Source organism: Cucumis sativus, chromosome 6 (assembly GCF_000004075.3).
Source record: "Cucumis sativus cultivar 9930 chromosome 6, Cucumber_9930_V3, whole genome shotgun sequence".
Taxonomy (NCBI): Eukaryota; Viridiplantae; Streptophyta; class Magnoliopsida; order Cucurbitales; family Cucurbitaceae; genus Cucumis; species Cucumis sativus.
The window spans coordinates 2,246,289-2,260,253 of record NC_026660.2 but is presented as its reverse complement, the minus strand read 5'-3'; the positions used below and the strand labels follow the sequence as shown (position 1 = coordinate 2,260,253).

Below are 13,965 nucleotides of genomic sequence, written 5' to 3'. Positions count from 1 at the left end.
GATAATGATTTGTTGTCAACTAAATGAATTTTAGGTCCGCAAGAAAATGAACTAGGTTGAAAAATACACTTTGTCTTTTAACTTTGGTAGAAGTAATAGTTTAGTACATAAACTTCACTTCATATCAAATTTTTGAAATCCGTATGTTTAAATTTGTAGCAATTTAGTTATTAAACTCTATTTGGTGACAATTTAATCTTTATATTTTCAAATTTATAATGTAACAATTAAAGGTGTTGATTTGTATTATATAACTACCTAGTTTTCGTTGGAATAAACTTTTGGATCAACTATCTCACTCTTGTGTGAATCTAATAAAATATCATCAACTAGAAACAATAATAATAGTAATCAAGTATGCACACATGAAATTTTAACATGGAAAAATTTCCTCAATGTGAGGAGTAAAAAATCACGTACCGAAGTTCAAATATCCACTACAATCAATAATGAGCACAACAAAGTTCTCCTTAGTCACAACTAGAGGCATACACAATAGAAATATGGATAAGTTCTTTTAGATCGATTTTCATATTGACTTTCCACTTTTAGGAGTATGTTGATTTTGATCTTTGAGATCTGAAAATGGCATGTTACACTTACAAGAATTAATAAGTTGTTAGCACATTCTCGAGTATTACTAAGTTGTTAGCACATTCTCGGTCAAAGTACCGATAACTAAGTGCTATAAGAAATTAATAAAAAATTATTCTAGAATTAGCATCTCCAATCAAGATTTTCTTGGTTCAAATGAGGTTTAATCAATTATCCTTCAGTGGAGGTATTCTAAACCTTTGAAATATCATTGCAAAATACAAATAATATAGGGTATATTATTAATGACTGCTAAATTATGTTTTAACCGAGGAATGTCCTCAACACTTTGTCTCCAATGTTAACCAAACTAGTAGGAAAGCATATGATGATCGGTTAAGGCTAATGAAAAAGCTCGTGTTTATATTCTTGTTGGAATGATAGATATATTGATGAAAAAACATGAATCCTTAGCAACAACTAAAGCGATTGTGGATTTATTAAGAGAGATGTTTGGGCAATCGTCATACTCTCCCTAAGACATGAAGCAACAAAACACATTTATACTAACCGTTTAAAGGAAGGGACCTAGATTAGGGAACATGCCATGGACATGGTGATGCACTTCAACATTGCTGAGGTAAATGGTGGACCCATCGATGAGGCTAATCAGATTAGCTTTATCTTACAACCTCTTTCGAAGAATTCTGTATCGTTTCAGACAAACACAACATTGACTAAGTTACACTTACAAGAATTACTAAACAAACACGTCACTGAATAAGACTGTATCTTACGGGCTCTAATCTCACCACAAACCCACCTTGATGCATGAATTAAGTGTCAAATTGAGGTGCAAACCAAATTTGCATGGTTTTTGGCTATAAACTCATGAGGTTGATGAGATTAAACATTCTTGGAAGTTGAGAATTTTGATTGAATCTATCTCTTACTCAAGAACTCTCCTACACTTAAAAAAAACTCTCAAAATGATCACAAATTTAATCCCACGATCAAGTTCTAAGTCCTAAGAATAGTGGAGAAAATCTTGATAGTGGTCCTTGAAGAATTTGAGACCAACAACTACTTCAATTCGTGAAAAAGTTAATCAGCTACAAAGGTATGAACTTGGATTTTTTTAGTTTGCAAAGCATGTTTAGTCCTTAAAATTGATGCATTTAGAGTGATATTTGATCCAATTACTTCCGCTACATGATTACTTATTTTTTTTAACACCAAGAGGAGGTGGTCAATTTTAACTGATAGAACCAATCAATGACAATACCTACTTACAATATATTCGAGGTGAGTACAATGTAAGTTGTATTTTTATGTAAGGAATGAAGACCTAGATTCGAGGACAGATTCTTTTAAAGAAAGAAAGGATGATGTGAATCCAACAATTGATCCAGTAATTGTACGCAAAGGAGGATTTACAAGAAGTAAGGTAAAGAATATTCAAGAGGCTTTTGCACTATACCTTTAAAAGCTAGTAAACTTCCATCAAGTTACAAATAATTTTGAGCCAAAATTTATATACAATGTTAGTTCAATGAGTCAAATGAGAATGAAATGAATAATGACAAGGAAAAAGTCTAATAGTTTGGAAGATGGCATGGAGGACAAAAAAGAAAATTGCATTAGATGACAAAAAAATTTAGAAAAAAACAGCTCATACACTATTTTTTTTCATATTGAAAATTTGACAAATATGACGGCAATATGCTTTAAAATTTTATACTTTTTCAATTTTGAAAATGTAAGTGACATGAACTCTGTTATCATAATTGCTATTATTTTTGCAAACTCCCCAGCAAAAAAAACTATGCAGATTTTGTGAAGAAGATGTTGTCAATTGTGCATTATATGAAAAAACGCCCAAACCATGTCAAATGAGCACATCAAGATTGTCGGCTTCTAGAGAGATTTTTTTAAGACATTTTGACTTTTACATTTTTTGTTTTTCAATATTTGACTTATAATTTGTTGTGCAATCTCATTTTAAGTTATTAGGTCTTATTTTCTACCGGTGGCTTCTAAGTGTATTTGAATTACTTTTGATATTCCATCCATGCATCACCTTTTGGCCTATAAAATGACTTGTAATTCTCTTGAAAATGGATATCAATATTAAAAAGCTTGCCCTTGTTCAACCCTTTTATTACTTGTAATTTGATGTTAAAATCAATTTTTTGGATTAGTCTTGATCAAGCTAATTCAGGAGTAAGTTATATTTAAATCTTTGACGGACCATCATAGATTATAGGTTTGATCTAATTTAGCTCTCTTTTGTGATTGTGTGCAAGGATCCTTGAAGTACCTTTAGTTTTGCATCCAACAAACATAGAGTCAGCACTTAAGGGTGAGACATCATTGTTGAAATCCCAAAGTCAGAACTTCATTGAACAAGCTATTCACTTATCCTAAATGAGAGAAGAAGTAAATTACTTCTTATGATGCTATGTTTCCAATTTCACTTGGTATGGTCCACAAGATGGTAGACTCATCAAGTCGACAATTAGGGTCATTCGCCCGCCCCCCAAATCAAAATATAGATTCAAATTGAGTTCCACCATAATCATTTGAAATATTAAAATCTCTTCAACTAACAATATTATAACAAGAGACCATCTATTTCACGGTCGAGTCTAATACAATTTCATTGCATAGGATACCATTTGAAAATGTTTTCAAAGGAGCGTTGTAGGGTGCTACTCACATGTCTTCCATCAATAATTTGAATTAAATCGTTTGTAACAATTACAAAGTGAATTGTGTCCATGATGTTATCGGGATAAAACATCAAACCCTATCCATATACTAAAGATCCTTTTAGATTATTACTTAAAATGCGTAACCAATCAAACCTAAAAAATGATTGATGGCAACTCCAAATCATTCCCCTCAAAAAAGACCTTTAGGGAAGAACATTAGTCATTTGATATTACTGTCACATTGCAACATAGAACTTTGAGCTCAACCTTTTATGTAATAAGCAGTATAGCTTGAAGTTATAGCTACATAATGTTTCAGTTGAGTCAGCTGTATCCGAGAAGAAGAAATAGAGACATGTCAGAGAATATAATGGTATTGATAATTGATTTAAAGAAATTCAAAATCAGCATAGAGAACTTGAATCGTCTTACAGATGTATTTACACGCTTTTGTTTCCCAATAAATATTTCATTTTTCCTCTATTATTAATTTCCCAAAATAGGCTCAGTTACTTATAATGAACACAAATGATCTCACACACACTCCATATCACACCTCAAAAAGTTTAAACGTGAGTTTGGAGTAATTACAATGTTCATTTTCTTTCTCTAAACCTTACATTGAAGAGGAAGGGGAGGGGTTGGTACTTTTTTTTTCACTTGCACCAATGGCTATTGTGCAAATGCAGGGTAGATAAAGAAAAGCATTCACTATTTCTTTACAATAAAGAAAAGTGATCCAAGAATTCCAACCCAAATGATGAGAGAAGCATAATATAAAAAGTTCAAAGGATAAGTATTTTTTACTCATCTAGACATTCCATACACTACAAGCTACAAAGAAAAGATGCACGGTTCTATGGTTTCTTGTGATTTAAATTATAGGTAAAGCTCAAGAACATACAGACGCACACTACAAAACCCCAAAGGCATCCCAACAAATCAGGTCTGGAGTTTGGTAGGATTCCTTCTCTAACACAAGTACGATTAAAGATCCTCTCCTTCCAATCATTGGAACCTAAGAAAAAACACCACAATTGGCAACTTAAGATGTTTCACTCAAAAAGAATAAGCCTTACCAGACGAAGAAAAAACAAAAAGGTGAGTAAACACCCTCATAACTTATTCACATACCAATCAATCAAAAATACAAGGACGTTAAAACAAAATTAAGGAAGCATCAGGATATTACCTGAATTGATCTATATACCCTACTGTTTCCATATGAGCTTTTTGTATGATAAGACAAATTTGACTGCTACTACTATCTCAATTCCTACTCTCAATGCCTATTGCTGTTTTTTGGGGTCAGTTGAAACATCAAATCCGGGAGGAATGAAGACTATATCATCCCATGTTGAAATGGAATTATCCTGTCGATGAAACAAAAGTAAAACTTTGATCATGATTACAAGGTTAACAACAGTTTTCGTCCCTTGAAAGAAAGTTCTTTCTAAGGGGGAGAAGAGAATTTTGAGAAAATAAAATTGTGAACAACTCCTCACCTTCATTCCCTTTATAATTTCTTCAAAAACGGCAACCTACAAGGTTCAGACTAAACTTTAAAGTTCCAATCCACACAACTTTCTTCACTAGCTAGAAGCACAAAGAGCTATACCTGTATATCCCCCGGTCGTAGGGCAGGATTAATTTGATTTTGTTCACGACTTGCTCTTTGTAGAGAATTCTCCAAGTCCTCCTAAAATTGCAGAAATGAGAGTTATATCCATGAATCCGTGTGAAGATGATACTCCAAGTAAAAAAAACCACTATTCTTAACAAACCTTTCTGAAAAATGCAGGACGGTAGCTCTTGTTCTGGACCCTCAGTATCAAACTCTTCGACTATGAAAAGTGCATTAATTTGATTACATCAGTCCCAAATATTTTAAGATCCTCGAACAAATTAATACTAACCAGATGAAAATAAAAACCTACCCATGCGATTGCAACATAACAATAAATGAGGAGAATGGAACTTCATAAAATGCTTCAAAGTTTGAAATTAGGAAATATCGTCAAACCAATTAATTTTTTTCTTCTTTCTTCTTTTCTTTGGAAAAGGAAACAAGACTTTTCAATGATAAAACGGAAAGATATAATTAAAGCAATTATAGCCATTACAGCTAGATATAATTAATAATAGCATTCAAAAGAAATGTCAAAGCCCTTCGTATCAGCCAAGAAGAGAGACCAATTGAAACAAGGGTGAGAAAAAGCCCAAAAAATCATATTCAACGTCTCAAAATCTCATTGCTGAACAGAATATCCATAATCCAAAACTTCCGTTTTTGGCAGCCAAGAAACTGAAAAAACGCCAATTAATCTTATATTTTTTGGTCAGATTTCTTTCCTAGGTTATTATAACTCTCCATAAATTCCTCAACCTATTTTTCATTGATAAACTTGAAAGAGGTCAGCCCCTATTTTTCATTTCCTAAGAGTAAGATATAGAGAAGTGGTAGTAAGTAATCCTTTCAAGTACCAGGGCACTGGCACCTGAAAACTTGACAATGATACCATCTGAACTAAGAAATCTGTCGTTGAGGGTACGAGTAAAAGGAATAGAATGAGTCTTCAATCATTCCACAAAAGACCACTTGATTTCCTTTGAGCTTCACCAAGATTTATGACAATGTTTGATGTCAATCTGTTAAGATTCTTCAACATGAAACTTAGAAAGATCCCAACAACGGAAAAAACAGATGCAGCACTCCACTATAATAGCATATCAACCAAGAGTTCTACAAGTCACAATGCAAATAAAGGATGAACACAAATGGAAAGCTATCACAAAAAAAAGATGGAAATAAACCCAGCTTCCTCGAGAAGGCTGTAAATAAACCCAGCCTTAGGGCAGCTTTTACCAAAATAAAACCTACTTTTGCAATCCCCAAAACACTTTCCTGATTGTATCCCTTGGTTAATTTCCCTTCTTGCCCCTTCTCTTGTAAGTGTGAAGTATGGGGGGCCTAACAGAAAACTAAATCTCCCTTTTAGTCTCTTCTATTGCAACCAACTCTGGAGTTTTGTTTTTATGAAATTTCTTTAAAGCCACACGATTAGAATAAAACTAATTAATTTCTAACATTTGTACACAAAAAATTTGAAGGTACATATGCTTCCTCAAATTAGCAGCTCAGCAGGGTTCTGAATCCACGATGACTTGGCTGAACTGACTTAGACCTTTCAGCTTATTAACTTATCAATTGTATTTGAAATTACAAAAGGCATCCTGAGGCGACAAGCCTCTTGATTGCTTGGCAAGAAGCAATCCAGAGGCCGAAACAAGAAGGGAAACTAATAATGGTACAATAGAAATTCTTTAAAATAGACATAGAATCTCAGAGCCTTCAAGCTTTAAGAACAATGAAATATATGAAATTGAAAATAACAACTAAAAAAACAAAATAATCAAACAATATCCATAGTGCCTATGATTTTATTTTAAAAATACAGAATGAGCAACCAAATAAAGAAAATTAAAGTCCTATTTGATAATGATTTAGGCTCCATTTGGTAAACATTTGGTTTTTTTGTTTTTAGCTTTTGAAAATTAGACCTACAAACATAAATTTGTTTACAAAATCAAATACAGTAATAGAAGCATTAAAGGGTTTGTATGTTTCAACACTTAATTTTACTTCCCTGAAGAGAAAAGGTTTTGATTTTCTTATCCAAAAACAAAAAGTTCTATTTCTTGTTCTAAAAACGACAGTGGAAAAAAAAAAAAAAAAAAACAGTGCTCACAGCTAAACAGGAACAACCTAATTTTGATATTTGATAGAGAAAGTGGGACCAATAACACCTTTAGAGAAAAAGATAATTGGGAGAGTTAGTCAACGGCAATGAAAATATTGTGGAAGTGGGACCAATAACACCTTTAGAGAAAAAGATAATTGGGAGAGTTAGTCAACGGCAATGAAAATATTGTGGAAGAGGACATTTCTTTTATCGCTAAAGCTTAAACCCATATAGGGATGCATAAATTCATGGACCTCTTGCAAACTTAGGGTAAATCAAAGAAGATGAATTATTTTCCTTTTGTTCACTTTCATAGACATGGTGTCACAAGGTCTATACACGTAGAGATGGGAATAAGAAAGGGTGGGATGAGCAAAATGTTGTAATACGTGAAGAATGACAGTCATTTGTCCGTGTGAGTGATGTTGGGGGCCATAAAATTTCTGTTAGTTAGAGGAATAGAGTTTTTTCTTGAAAAGAGGTCTTTAAAAAGTTTGGAGAGAGAAGGTAGATCATCTTTTAAATTTTTCCAAATTAGTAGTTCTTTTAAGCATGTACTTGAACAACACACAAAAATTCTCTCTAATAAAATTACTCACCCTCTGCCCCGTGGATGTAGCTAACACACTGTTAGTCAACCAAAATATCTCTATGTCAATCTTCATACGTTTTTTATATTGCTCAATTGTTGATTCCATAACAGTGTCCTTGTCCGACACTTGGAAACTCTAACACTTGGACAGTCTGACACTTTGACACATATCGAATACTTGTTAGTTCAACAAATTATGTTAGACGACATGCATAAAACACTTGTTGAATAGACTAAACGACACATATACGATCATAATAATTATCGAAAATAGAGACGAAGAAAGAACACAAGGTCAACATGGAAACCATAGTACAGTGAGAAAAACCATGGTATAGATGTTTCTTATTATTTTCTGATGATAATAAAGGTACAAAGAAGAAATATTTATAGACAACATGCAGTGTTTTAAAAGGCGCACGCCTAGGCTCAAGTCGCGCAGATGGGGCTTATTTGTGAAGAAGCGAGGCATTTTCACTAAAGCCCAGCTTAGACGCGCGCCTTCCTTGAGGCGCGCCTAGGCTCAAGTCACATTAAGCGTGGGCTTTTTTACAACTAATGGGCTAGGATTTAATTAAAAGTATATATATTATATAGGTTTTCTAAACCTATTACATGAAAGTTTCTTGTCAAAAAAAAAAAAAAAAACTATTACATGAACGTTAAAAAATGACTTCTTCTCTTGCACGGCTTTTCTTCAATGTACGTCTTCATCTACCTCTTCCGCTCCCTTTCTACTTATGCTTCAAAGGATATTTTATACATTTCAAAGAGTAGTTTTCTCTTGTGTTTTGTTTTTTTTGGTAGAAAACTAATTTTATAATATTTTATACATTAGAGTTAAGTCTCAATTCCACCTTGATAATATACTTATATTTTATACATTGTTGCTCTACTCAACATATGTGTATGTGTATATACATTTTCTTTTTATATATAGTGCGCCTTCTGAAAAATAGCCCACGCCTTTTTGTGCACCTTGCGCCTAGGCTCCAGATGACCATTGCACCTTAGTACACCTTGAGCCTTTAAAAACACTGGCAACATGAGCCTAATTAAAACAGTAAAAAAAATTAGGGCAAAGAAAATCTCAACAACCCTTGGGCTTTCAACATGACCCAAGTCCACTATTCCTAAGGGGACTCTAAGGCAAGGTTGGCAATGAAGGCTTCGAACTGGGGTGAAAGGTTCTCTAATGAAACGTAATTAGAGATGAAGTACTTTGTACAGGACTTGGTACCTTTCCTCAGACAATAGGAAGTTAAGGGATGGATCATACTTACTGATGTTTCCTAGATGGTCTAGCTTAGTTTCGTTTTCAATAGATTCTATAATGACCTCATTTTCATCAGTCCTGTCATCTCTGTCTGTGATGACTTCATCAACACTGCCCTTTTCGACTATATTTTCAGGGACAGCTATCTCAAACCTGTCATTCTAACCCACCTTGCTGTCAGTATGTAAGCTAATGGACTCCTTCTCCGACCTGTCATTCTCACTGATCTTGTATTAATAAGTGAGTCGATAGAATCAGTCATACCTTGATCTCATAAAAGTTCAGAATCTTGGACCGAAACCGACCTAACTTCCTTTATGAGATTCCTCCTATAGTAGATTTTTCAAGGATCTTGATTTGTAGGTAGAACTGTATTGTGGGGATTTGGGTCATGCAAGATAACCCCAGTAAGACAGGTAGACTCCAAAGGAACCACATAGTTAGACTCTTCACTCACACTCTCTCCCTGAAGTAGGTTAACAAGAAAGAGAGGAAGATCCTCAAGATAGGTGACATCCATGGTAACAAAATACTTACGTAAAGATGGATGGAAACATTTGTAGCCCCGTTGATGCAGAGGGTACCCAACAAACATGCAAGCTTGTGCCCAAGAAGAGAATTCAGTTTGGTTAGGGCCATGATTATGAACATAGGTTGTGCACCCAAACACCCGAAGGGAAACATTAGAGATGAGACTGGTGGTGGGTTAGGATTCCTTGAGACAGTCTAAGGGTGTCTAGAGGTGTAGAACACGGGAATGCATTCGGTTGATGAGATGAGTTGCAGTGAGAACAACATTGCCCCATAGATAGGAAGGGAAGTAGAAAACATAAGAAAACATGCAACTTTCAAAAGGTGACGGTTCTTTTGCTTGACAACCCCACTTTGGTGAACAATTCCTTTAGATGAGAAACCCTAGTACAAGGAGAAAACCACGGTATAAATGTTTCTTATAATTTTTTTATGATAATAAGGGTACAAAGAAAAAATATTTATAGGCAACACAAGCCTAATTAAAATAATAAAAAATTAGGACAAAGTAAATCTCAACTACCCTTAGGCTTTCAACATGACCCAAGCCCACTATTTCTAACAGTAATAAATTTGAGTGTGAAATATGTCAAACCAAATTTTAATGCATCAATTCATTTACTTTTAATTTTCCTCTAATATAAAAAATGTATCATTAGCATGTTGTTCTAAACTTAAAATGACATGTCACCATGTTTGTGTTGTGTCATACTCATGTCTTGTATTTGTATTTGTGCTTCTTACGGTTTTGAAAGTCGTTCTTGTTTCTTTCCTTTCCTTTCCAATTTATTTTAAGATTGTCTTAAAATTTTAGACTAAATCTGGGGTATTTTATTTCTTGTTTTTTGAAATTTGACATCAATTTCAAAGCTACTTTTATGGATAGGATAGGAAAATTTCCGAAGTACTTTTGCAAAGTAAAACCCTACGAAAAAGAAAACGTGGTTGTCATAAACAAGAAATGGGAGAAGCAAACAAACTTGTTAATTAGGTTGTTGGAACTTGTATTGAACAACGCAACAAAACTTGAACAACAACAATGCATTGGAACTAGATAGCAGCAATGCGTTGGAAGCTGGAATTAAGCGTTAGGAATAGGACACCTAAAAAAAACAATTTTAGGCATCGTAAGACGTAAATTGGACGCCTAGACAGAATGCTTGATCTGGAAGTTAAACACCTTGAGTATGGAGCCATTGAGCTGACGCCTAGTGTAAAAATGAGAAAGGGGAAGCTCTTATATATGAGTGAGATTCATAACGCCTCAACAGTCATTACAACGTGTAACGCTTCAACGGTCATGTCAAAGTCTAATATAATAATATCTTATTTAGTAAAAAAATAAGATATTATTATTTTACTCCTCTCCTCACCATGCCTTGTCCATCCAACCGAAAGAAGGCGGCAGCACGTGGAGATACAAATCTACATTTGTCTTTCTCCTCACCCCCTCTAAAATATGAGCCCAAACCCACAGCATAAGGCAAGAGTATATAAAGAAGCTTCCACTTTGCATTCTTAGGAATGTGGGAATCTCAACTTGGAATGCAATATTAATATAATTTTTTCAAAACAAATTTTTCGTCAACATAGGTCTATATTTCCCAAGTTAAAAGTTCGCAGTTTCCTAGCAGTACTGCTTTCTCTACCATTGAATGAGACTTTCCTGGTGATCAACAAATGAAGTATGAATAACAATTTTAAGTAAGAAATGTTATAAATGAACCTGGAAAACAGGAACCCCAGAAAATCCATCAGCAGAAATGCCAGCCTTCTTTCTTTCCTACGCAGGCAAATGATTATTGTCAAAATACAAACAAGAACATGTGATAAGTAAAGATGATGACAAGTGCATAAATTGACTTTTGGGCCTCAGCCACAACCATAAAATGATAACGAAAAATAGCAACGGGTATTCAGTACTATCGTGATTTGACAAAGAAAGAACCTCAGAGAAACTAAATTCAAAAACCATTCCCGCTATCCATAAACACCACATACAGAGAGAGAGAGAGAGAGAGAGAGAGAGAACTTACAGTCAGAGCATTTTTCACCTGAGAGCATTCTGGAATTAACCTGAAGGCCACCCCATTGACATTAAGCTGAAAAACCTGCAAAAGAAGCCAGTCGCAGTCCCCAAAATAACAAGATTAGAAAAACAAGAGAAGTTTAGATTATACACACAGAATATAGGGAAAATTTAGAAAAACCCACTTTATTCAAAGCAACAGGCACCACTTTGGAGCCGTAGCGCGCTGAAGGATCCATGGTTCCAATATGTTGAAGAAGTGTTTCTGCATCGTCCTTCTTAAAGCAAAATAAGCCGAGAGATTTTTGAGCGGAAGCACCAGAAACCAAGACGAATTCCTCAGAAGCATTGCTAAGAGCATAAACAGGAATGCCAGCTAAGCGCTTTTCAATGGCTTCCGTTGACAAGGAGAGAGAAGAAGGGGCAGAAGGGAGGGTGAATTGGGTTTTGGCAGTTTCAGGAAGACGAGCCCAAAGGGGGCTTTTCTTAGGAACGGAATCAGAGGGTGAAATTGTGGAGTGAAGTGGAGGGTTGGGTTTAGGGTTTAGAAGGGTGGAGAAGGTAGATTGAAGTTGGGTTTTAAGCGGAAGTGGGTTGGAAAGGTTGTGGAGAAGGGCAGAGCAGTGGTTTTGAAAGCTGTTGAGTGCTTGAGGCAAGTTGAGGAAACAAGAAATTGGATCATTTCCTTGGGAACTCATTTTGTTGAGAGAGATAGAGAGAGAGAGACAAAGGTAAGAGTAGGATTTCAACAAACTCACTCAACGCCCCACCTGCGTTTTCTTTATAACGGAGACTCAACAAGAATCAAACTCACCCAACATCACGCAAAAGGCTCATAGGAAGGATTTTACAAATATTACTCATAATTATAATAATTATAATTACAATAACGGTGTATCTTTATATATTTAAAAAACAATCATTTAGATTTGACTATTTTTTATACATAATCCAATATTTCGACAATTTTTTCATGATCTTTTTATATTTGACACACAATCTTAAACAACTTATTTTTCTTTCAAGATCTTTTATATCTTGCACACAATCCTAAACAACCAAATAAAAGTACGATGGAAAGAAAAAAAATTGCACGAGGAAAAGAAAAACATGGCAGTAGATAATAGAAAAAAGGTGATGATATAGAAGAGCAAGCTTAATTTAAAAAAAAAAACGGTCAGTTTCATGAGTTGTTTTTTTGCTAAAGGGGTTGTAAATATGTTGTTTCTTTGTTATATTTATGAAAAAAAATTATAACAATTATTATTATAATATAGTTTAAATGGATCTTTTAAAAAATATAACAAAGCAGCAAAATATTTGTGATATGCAAAATCGGTAGCTAAAAACTTCATAAAACACGTGTAGAAAAACTCGAATCCATATCAAACAAGTATATAATTGACTGGGGATTAGACATTTCAAGTTTGGAAGTTGTGAGATTCAAAAACAGTGGCTAAAAACTCCATAAAGCACTTGTAGAATAACTCAAAATCACATAAAATAAGCATATAATTGATTGAGGATTAGACCTTACAAGTTTGGAAGTTGCGAGATGCAAAAACATTAGCCAAAAACTTCATAAAACATGTGTAGAAGGATTTGAAATCACATTAAACAAATATATAATTGATTGAGAATTGGACATTACAAGTTTAAAAGTTGTGAGATGTTGGGAGATTGAAACACAATAGTTAAAAACTGACTAAAACATGCATAAAAGCACCCTAAATCACATAAAACAAGTATATAATTGATTTGAGATTGAACATTTTAACTTTAAAAGCTGCAAGATACTTGCGATGCCACGCCCCCACTTGAAAGTGTCCATCCCTTGCATTCCAGGCACGGTCGACTTGGGTGGCTCCAACGTTTCTAATTGAAGCGCTAGAACGTCTCGTCTTAAACTTAAACTTAAAACAAAACGGCAGGACACCCAGTTCTTAAAACTAAAGCTTAGATGAGAACTTGCTTTGCGATATTCAAATGCAACACTATAAGCCTGAGAGAATTTTAACAACTTTATTCATTCTCAAACCAACTTAGTACAATTACAAGACAATGTTTAAAGAACTTAAAAGTTCAACGTCTTGCACAACTCTTATCGCCTAACTCAATGAAGTGGCTTGCTTTCTCAACACGGCTTCCTCGCTTCGCTTACATGCTGAAGGGGAATTTAAAACGTAAGCCTAAGCTTAGTGAATACAAACAATAAATACCTCATTAGCCTCTACTTATTCCTTTCTCTTGGACATTGAACCTTCCCCACAAATAGACTATTGTGATTATTCATTTCATCACTAGTATCTCTGGAAAATTCACATTCAATTCCAATTGCTCAGAAGGTCAACTTGAATGTGAATCTCTCAACGCATTTGGCCACCATCTCGTCACGAACCACTTAACGTATGGTTGCATTGATTCTTATGTGTACATAATAGCAAGTTCATGATGGAAATAAAGATAATGGTTTACTTGCATACAAATATTTCATTTAAGCAACATAAAATGAATACTTTAACTTGGAAAACAATCTTTCAACCGAT

At 34.3% G+C, this 13,965-nt stretch overlaps 1 protein-coding gene across 2 annotated transcripts; it reads right to left on the bottom strand.

Annotated features, from left to right (window-relative positions):
• Positions 1 to 3,798: 3,798 nt before the first annotated feature.
• Positions 3,799 to 12,196, bottom strand: LOC101207717 (protein TIC 22-like, chloroplastic). 2 transcript variants are annotated; one of them, XM_004138309.3, is made up of 8 exons: positions 11,605 to 12,188; positions 11,427 to 11,501; positions 11,117 to 11,173; positions 5,033 to 5,092; positions 4,867 to 4,947; positions 4,754 to 4,789; positions 4,441 to 4,621; positions 3,799 to 4,266 (listed from the first exon to the last, which is right to left on the bottom strand). In XM_004138309.3, the coding sequence occupies exons 1-7, from the start codon at positions 12,115 to 12,117 to the stop codon at positions 4,538 to 4,540; spliced, it is 906 nt and encodes a 301-aa protein (XP_004138357.1). In that variant the 5' UTR covers positions 12,118 to 12,188; the 3' UTR covers positions 3,799 to 4,266; positions 4,441 to 4,537. The 2 variants fall into 2 exon arrangements, with proteins under 2 accessions (XP_004138357.1, XP_031743489.1); XM_031887629.1 differs by lacking the exons at positions 3,799 to 4,266; positions 4,441 to 4,621; positions 4,754 to 4,789; positions 4,867 to 4,947; positions 5,033 to 5,092 and adding an exon at positions 7,902 to 9,774 and having other exon boundaries at positions 11,605 to 12,196.
• Between the last annotated feature and the right edge of the window lie 1,769 nt (positions 12,197 to 13,965).

What these genes read in the sequence shown, in the direction of transcription:
- LOC101207717 (XM_004138309.3), bottom strand. Translation starts at nt 12,117, where the DNA reads ATGAGTTCCCAAGGAAATGATCCAATTTCTTGTTTCCTCAACTTGCCT. An exon ending in TGCCTGTTGCTTTGAATAAA is followed by an intron (nt 11,502 to 11,604) that starts GTGGGTTTTTCT and finishes CTTCTTTTGCAG; the next exon opens with GTTTTTCAGCTTAATGTCAA. An exon ending in GTCCTGCATTTTTCAGAAAG is followed by an intron (nt 4,948 to 5,032) that starts GTTTGTTAAGAA and finishes CTGCAATTTTAG; the next exon opens with GAGGACTTGGAGAATTCTCT.